Source organism: Cucurbita maxima, unplaced genomic scaffold, assembly GCF_002738345.1.
Source record: "Cucurbita maxima cultivar Rimu unplaced genomic scaffold, Cmax_1.0 Cma_Scf00015, whole genome shotgun sequence".
Classification (NCBI taxonomy): Eukaryota; Viridiplantae; Streptophyta; class Magnoliopsida; order Cucurbitales; family Cucurbitaceae; genus Cucurbita; species Cucurbita maxima.
This window is the reverse complement of record NW_019272031.1, coordinates 2,166,621-2,175,248: the sequence shown is the minus strand read 5'-3', so window position 1 is coordinate 2,175,248 and position 8,628 is coordinate 2,166,621. Positions and strand designations below refer to the sequence as shown.

At 32.1% G+C, this 8,628-nt stretch overlaps 1 protein-coding gene across 1 annotated transcript; it reads left to right on the top strand.

Moving 5' to 3' along the window:
* The first annotated feature begins 5,160 nt into the window (after positions 1-5,160).
* Positions 5,161-7,982, top strand: LOC111490492 (major pollen allergen Ole e 10-like). Its single transcript, XM_023139140.1, has 4 exons — positions 5,161-5,356; positions 6,211-6,552; positions 7,344-7,374; positions 7,695-7,982. Exons 1-4 carry the CDS (start codon positions 5,299-5,301, stop codon positions 7,798-7,800), a joined length of 537 nt encoding a protein of 178 aa, XP_022994908.1. The 5' UTR covers positions 5,161-5,298; the 3' UTR covers positions 7,801-7,982.
* The last annotated feature ends 646 nt before the right edge of the window (positions 7,983-8,628 follow it).

Here is an 8,628-nt window from a genome sequence, read left to right as displayed (position 1 = left end):
ATTGGGCCCCAAGGAGGGTGGACTGTGATGTCTCACATTGGTTGGGGAGGAGAACAAAACATCATTTATAAGGGTGTCTTCTCGCTCTATCTATACCCAGGATTCGAAATTTGGATTCTACACCTAATGGTCCCAACATTCCCCGCGACATAATCATTTTATTTACTTCTCGCTTCTTAGAGTGAAAACTATCCCTACAAACCAACACGAGTCCTTTCACTCACATAATTTCTAAGAGGTTAAAAAACAATAATTAATTAAAACAATTTCCAAACTCGTTATATCATCCATTAATAATATATATCACTTAGAAGAAGGCATGTTTTATTTATTTAATAAAAAAAATATTTTAGAAAATAGCCTAAAAATGCCTTCTCTAGAAACCTTGGAAATGCCAATGTCTACGTACTATATAATCAAGGGAACAACATAATTAATTAATTAATTAATTAATTAATTAAAGGTTTTGTAGAGTTTTTGTCAAATTAGAAAAATCCCAAAAATAAAAAAATAAATAAAACAGAGAGCCAATATTCCCGGTGTTTTGATAGGCAGACACCTAGGCAGAATTTGTCACATTTATACATTTAAAACCTTATATTATATTTACTATTATATAGTTTTGTAGTTGAAAATCATGTCATCTAACTTTGAATATTAAATCCCTACCCAACTCTTATTATTTTATACATATTTTTTAAGAAGACCTTTATTTTTATTTTCAATAATTTTTTATATTAATTTCTTTTATTTAAAAATAATAAACCACAAGTTTTGTTGTAAATATTACATATTATTAGGTTATTTTAATAATTAAAATTATGTCTAAATCCAAAATAACTTTAAATGATTAATTTTTTAAAATTTGAGATTATATTTATTTATTTATTTATTTATTTATTTATTTATTTATTGGAAGGGAAGGAATCTGAGTTGTTTTTCTTGGTACCATGAAAAATATAGCATATGCCTTGTGTCCCCAAAGCTCTTCACATTGCTTGTCTTTGTGTCCGCTCCAAGTTATGCTTTAAATACCTTTTTTATATATATAATATAATTAATTAATCGCTAGATTTCAACCGTGGATTTCAATTCTCGATGTTTAACCGAATTTGAACTTTGATACTTGATAGTTCCGACGTTTTCATATTATTTAGTTGTGTTTAATTACTTTTACATTCGTCCTTGCTCGGTGTTTACTTGTCTTGAAATAGCTTCCATACACGTCATTTTATCATGTTTTGTCCTCACTCACATGTTTCTTTGAAAGATTCTCAAGAACTCGCTTAACATACGATTACTTTTTACTTACTTTTGAGCTCCTATGATTGAGTGTGAGATCTCATATCGGTTGGAGAAGAGAACGAAACATTTCTTATAAGGGTGTGAAAATCTCTCCATAATATATGCATTTTTAAATCATGAGGTTGATGACAATATGTAATGGATCAAAGCGGACAATATCTTCTAGTAGTGGGTTTGGGCTTTTACAAATGGTATCAAAGTCAGACACTGAGTGGTGTGTCAACGAAAACATTGAGCCCAAAATGGGGTAGATTGTAAGATCTCATGGCTGGAGAGGAGAACAAAGCATTTCTTATAAGAGTGTAGAAATCTCTCCCTAGTACACGCGTTTTAAAACTGTGAGGTTGACGACGACACGTAACGGGCCAAAGTGGATAATATCTACTAGCAATGGGGTTGAGCTATTACGAATGGTAACAAAGCCAGATACTAGGCGGTGTGCCAGCAAGAACACAGCCTAGTATTGTAAGATCCCACATGGATTGGATAGGAGAACAAAGATAAGGGTATGGAAACCTCCTAGTATTGTAAGAACACCGCCTAGTATTGTAAGAACACCGCCTAGCATATCCGACATTTCAGCAAGAACACGGGCGGCCAAGAGGGTGGATTGTAAGATCCCACATGGGTTGGATAGGAGAACGAAGATAAGGGTATGGAAACCTCTTCCTAGTACACACATTTTAAAACCGTGGGCCAAAGCAGACAATATAGCAGTAGACTTGGACTGTTACACTGAATAATAAAAAAAAACGCATACATTATTTCATCTGTATACTCCTCTTTTACTGAAATGTCGTATGCTTCCCGAGATATTTAATTATTCTAGATAATTGATTAGAGTTGACTAACTATAATTAACATAAGTATACATAAAGATTACACCCACATGGATTAACTTTCATTGGAACTTGAAGAAGAAAATGAACCACAAATTCAAAACCCATAAAAAATTTAGGCATCAAAACCAAAGTACATATAATGTTTGACAAATACAAAGGGATTTTCACATTTATATTCAAACTTAGATGTTATTATTTTGTTGGATTCATACCTATTTTTCTTCTTTTCGAATAATAAATATTTAAATTTAAAAAATACTTTTATTGTTCGTACCACGTTTAAAAAATATTCATAAACTTTCGAAAGAAAAATTAGTACCCATATATGTTTAAAAAAAAAAAATTAAAAAGCTTGCAAATGATTTATGAAGTGTATATAGACAGTTTTCGTTCATATATTGACGATAATAATTTATTTTTTAAAGTTTAGTGTATTTTTAAGGTTGGTATTTGTTGGATGATGAAAGTCCCACATCGGCTAATTTAGGGAATGATCATGGGTTTATAAGTGAGGAATACTAACTCCATTGGTATGAGGCCTTTTGGGAAGCCCAAAGCAAAACCATGAGAGCGAGCCTCGATTAAGGGGAGGCGTGCTTTGTTCGAGGGGAGGTGTTGGATGATGAAAGTCCCACATCGGCTAATTTAGGAAATGATCATGGGTTTATAAGTGAGGAATACTAACTCCATTGGTATGAGGCCTTTTGGGAAGCCCAAAGCAAAACCATCAGAGCATTGAGGCCTTTTGGGAAGCCCAAAGCAAAACCATCAGAGCTTATGCTCAAAGTGGACAATATCATACCATTGTGGGGAGTCGTGTTCGTCTAACAGTATTAACCGTATGGAAGTTTTAATTTTAAACGATAAAATGTCGTTGTCACTCAAATAAATAATATCGTAATTATGAAAATAATATTGTATAAAATAAATATTAAAATTTCATTAATAATATTTATTTAATTCCTTTTAGGTATATTTATTTATGAGTTGGTGAAACCTTGTATCATCTATTTATGGCATGAAAAAAAAAATTGATGGGCCCATTTTGGACTTAGGCCCATCAAATTTTATAAAGAGATCCTTCAGAAAATTTATTAAAAAAATATTTGTACGTTAACTCCCTAAAAAGTTTAAAATAATCTATGAGATGTCGATAGACTGTTTTTGTCAATGAATTTTTTTTTTTTTTTGAATTTTTTTCGAGAGGTAAAGAGTTTTAATTAATGAATTTTTTAAAAAAGTTTACGGGTATTTTTGAAACAAATTAACGGTTTTATCTAAAATTAATAATAAATATATTTTTTAGATTTTTTGAAAAACGACATTTTTTAAGACCAAGTATAAAGTTTAAGGATAATTGTATAATTATGTTTTTTCTGTCATTTTTGGATATTTGATGGGCCTGATATCAAAGGCCCAAACATCTCAAATTTAGGCCCAAAGTTTTGTCCATTTAAAAGGCCAGGTTCGAATCTTAGCTTCTTCATTTTTCTCTCTAAAATGTTTATATATAAAAGAATTAAAAAAAAAAAAGTATAATTTTTTTAGGCGTAATTACATATATGGATAAACGAACAAAGTTCATGAATGTATAGGAGAATATTATACCTCAAGAAGACTAAAATAATCGATTTAGAGTTCGATGACCGTTAATAGGGACGAACAATGGACCACCTTAGAGCCCTGGAGTTTTCTCGAGGAAGGTGATAAGTTCATGAACTCGACAAAGAATCTTACCGTCCAAGAAAAATCAAAATAATTCATTTGAAGTGTGATGTCAATGGTAAAAATAATCCAAAAATTACCTTGGGGTCCTAATATTTTATCCAAAAAAAAGTGATAAATTTCCGAATTTATAGGAGAATCTTATGTTACATCAAGACTAGAATAATCCTTGTGATGGCTAGTTGAAATTTTAGGGATAATCTAACGGACAAACACAATATACCATAAAAATCAAGGGCCAAATAAGAGCGTCAATAGGAGAGAGAAGGGAAACTTGAGTCGGGAAGCCCAAATTCCTCAATCGGCCTCATATGAGGAATACGCTCAACGAGCCCTAGTCGGTGTGATCATGATCCATCCTAATTCGATCTTCTTTTGATCTCATCTGAAAAGAAGTTAACAAAAATTTTAAGAGGTATATGAATACTCTTCTTTTAACTTGAAGAAGGTAAGGTCTTCTTAGACCTTGTCACACTAATTCTTATTGGCTCACCATTAGTAGATATGGTACTTTTTAAACTCTTCATTTCAAGTTTCTCTAGTTAGAGAAATGTTTTCATACCCTTATAAAAAAATGCTTCGTTTCCCTTTCCCACCTATGTGGGATCTCACAATTTACTCCTTTGGGGCTCAACGTTCTCACTAGCACTCGTTCCTCTCTCCAATCGATGTGATTTCTCACAATCCACCCTCATTCAGGACCCAACGTCCTCGTTTGCATACCATCCATTGTCCACCCACTTCGTGGCTCAGCGTCCTCACTAGCTAGCACATCGTCCAGTATCCCACCTCCCTTCAAGGTTCAGTGTCCTCGCTAGCACACAGTCTAGTCTAGTGTCTCCTCTCCGATTGATGTGGGATCTCACCATTACTATCTAAATTGAGATATAAAGAAAATCTATATTCAAATTACAATTTTAATGGGATATATATATCATAAAAAAGATTTAACCATTACATTCAAAGATTATTACATGTCATAAATTTTTCAATTTACATCTAACCATTATCGAGAGACGGTCACGCCATAAGGATTTCATCAAATAATTCCTGGTATGCAACAAAAATCAATCACACATTTGAATTCATATTCATATTAAATGTGTTATTAGAGCATTGAAGCTTGGTTGTGGTTCAATAATAAGGCAGCTTCTGAGAAAAGCTGAAGTGAAAGGTTGATAGAATCCAGCATTGTGGTTCTGTCAAAAAGTGGGTGCTTGGCTTCTGCACCAAAACGTACATTCTGCATAAACGTTAAATCCCATTCTCTATTATTCAAAAGAAATTCAAAAGCAAAAGAACATAATTTCCTTTGAAGAAACTAATGATTCTTCTTCGCCCATAAACAAAACTAAACTCTTTCATTCATTTATAATGCCTTCTTGTTCTTCCTTCTTCTTCACCTCTTTCATTCAATACAATCAAAATGAGTATACAAATTTGGGGTTTGGTGGCCCTTTTTCTGCTGCAATCTTTCCTTATGGGTATGTTTTTTTTTCTCTGAAAACGACATTTTTATGTCGTTTTTGCTTCATATGTTCTTGTTTTCTATCTGGTGTGTTTTTTTTTTTCTCACTAGAAACTCCATTTTTGTGTCGTTTTTGCGTCAAATGCTCTTGATTACTATCTGGGTATGTGTTTTTCTCACTAGAAACTCCATTTTTGTGTCATTTTTGCTTCAAATGCTCTTATTTTCTATCTGGGTATGTTCTTTTTTTTGTCATAAAATCTCTATTTTTATGTCATTTTTGCTTCAAATGCTCTTGTTTTCTATCTGGGCATGTTTTTTTTTCTCATAAAAACTCCATTTTTATGCCATTTTTGCTTCNAATTCTCTAGTTTTCCATTTGGGTATGTTTTTTTTTCTCATAAAAACTCCATTTTTATGTCATTTTTGCTTCAAATTCTCAAATTTTCTATCTGGGTATGCTTTTTTCTCGTTAAAAACTCCATGTTTATGCCATTTTTGCTTCAAGAACTCTCATTTTTCATCTGGGTATGTTTTTTTTCACTAAAAACTCCATTTTATGCCATTTTTGCTTCAAAATCTCTCATTTTCTATCAGGGTATGTTTTTTTCTCGCTAGAAACTCAATTTTTATGCCATTTTTGCTTCAAATGCTCTTATTTTCCATCTGGGTATGTTTTTTTCTCACTAAAAACTCCATTTTCATGCCATTTTAGCTTCAAACACTCTCATTTTCCATCTGGGTATGTTTTTATCTTCATCTCGTTCTCAAATCAAGGAAAACCCATCACGTCTCTTCATCTAAATACCTCTATTTCCCCCTAACATTCTCGCAAATCTTGGTTCTTATTCACTACTTCCTTAAAAACAGGGGAAGCAATGGCGACGGCGGTGGCAGTGGAGAAGGCAGAGGCGTCAATGCCAATGACAACATGGTCGCCGCCGGAAGGGAACACGACGTTCTTGGACGGAACTTCATGGTGCGTGGCTAAGCCAGGAGTGTCCCAGATCGATCTACAAAACGCGTTGGACTGGGCGTGCGGATTGGGAAAGGCCGACTGCAGAGCCATCCAAAAGGGAGGGCGTTGCTATCAACCGGACACGCTGTTTTCTCATGCTTCTTATGCGTTTAATAGCTATTATCAACAGAATGGAAACTCTGATATTGCTTGCAACTTTGGTGGCTCTGCTACTTTAACCAAAAGAGATCCAAGTAAAATCCTAATCTCTTTTCTCGCTCGGTTTTAGTTTAGTTTCGATCGTATTTACGAGTAAAATTCTCTTTTATTTCGAGTCAAAATGTTTTAACTACTTAACTAGTCGGTACATACATGTGAATGTTCGGAAACAGTGATAAGTAAATATTCAGTTCTAACCTTTAATCATCATTTTTCGATTACTTTTCTTTATTGTATGCATTTTCATGCTTAGATCAAAATATTTGGTCGTAGAGATGTTTAACAATACAAAGAAGAATTAAGTAGAAATTCGACATTATTGTAAGGAAAAAACGAATCATTTGAATTGGGTATAAAAAAATTTGACAATATTAAATATATGTATATATATGTGTGTGAAATCTCACGTTGGTTGTGTCGGTTGGAGAAGAGAACGAAACATTCGAGAATAATATCTGTTGGATGAAGTCCCAAAGCTTATGCTCGAAGTGGACAATTTCATATCATTGTAGAGAGTCGTGTTCATTTAACAATATCCTTGAAGGCAGTTAAAAATGACTAAGACTCCAAAGAAGTCGATGCGTACTTTATTTGAGGGGAGGTGTTGGATGAAAATGTCTCATATTGGTTAATTTAGGAAATAGTCATGCGTTTATAATCTAAGAATACACTCTCCATTGATATGAGTCATTTTGGAAAGTCCGAAGCAAAGTCATTTGAGCATATCATACCATCCTCTATTCGTGAATTTAGATTGCTACCATTTATTTATCGAAGATCTACCCATAACCATATTCCTCTTTACAATGCCCTTTTGTTTTTACAGGTTATGGGAAATGTGACTATTCAGCATCTAGGTATATTTACTTCACATGGAATTTAAGAATAATAATAATAGTAAAAAAAATCTTAATTTCTAAATTTTTAAATTTACGTCTATTTGATTTATAAACTTTAAACCCGTTTGATAGATTTTTAATTTTGTATTTAATAAGTTATTCATGATTTATTAATTATAAAAATTAAATATATAGAAAATTTATGGCCCATTAAACAAAAAATTGAGAAAATTTTTTAAAGTGTAGGGATCGAACAGTAAAAGGTTTAAAGTATAAGGACTAAACTTGCAATTTGATATAAAATAATTATTTTATTTATTTATTTGAATGGACCTCAGGTCAGCGAGCTCAGCACCTTCGAAGTGGAAGAAGAATGGAAGCCGTGGCTGCCTGCAATTGGTTGGTGGGATTTGGATGGTTATGAATTTATATTTTGGAAGTTGATATTTATTTTAATAATAAATAGTGGGAGGGACTTAAATGCAAAGGGAAAGATGGGAGGGGTTTATTAGCAATATTTTGTAATGTAAATTTTAATTTAGGTTAACTTTTATTCTTCTCTTTGTCGATGGTTTAGGAATCTAGGCAGCCCTCTCCCCTTTTCGACATTATTCTTATTTACTTTATTATTATTATTATTATTATTATTATTATTATTATTATTTTTTGCCAACTCTTCTCTTCGTTGATGGGCTACGTCTTTATTTTCAAATGATTTTTTTTAGAGAATAAAAAATATTTTTAAATTAATTATAAATATATATATATTTTTTTTCATAATTTCTTATTATTTTAGCGGAATAATTAAGAGTGAAAATTAAAAATAAAATAAAACATTTTAATAGACAGTGAAATTGATCCTAATTATGTAATTATATATTTTTTTTTCTTTCCTTTTTTTTTATTTACTAAATTGAATATATATAAAATCTTTTTAATTTGGAATGTTCCTAAAATAAATGAATTTTTTTTTTTTTTTTTTTTTTTTTTTTTTTTTTTTTTTTTTTTTTTTTTGAGAATAAGATAACTGTAACATGTGTGGTGTGATGTCCCATGTTGGTTGAAGAGGAGAACAAAATACTTTAAAAAGGGTGTGGAAACCTTCCTCTAAAAGACTCATTTTAAAGTCTTGAGAGGAAGCCCAAAGGAAAAAACCTAAACGAAAAGGTTAAATAGGACAATATCTGCTAGCGGTGGATCTGGGTGTGTAGGTATCAGAGTCAACATCGGACAATTTCTCAGCCTTCTCGTTGTTCCCCCAAGGGAGGTAGA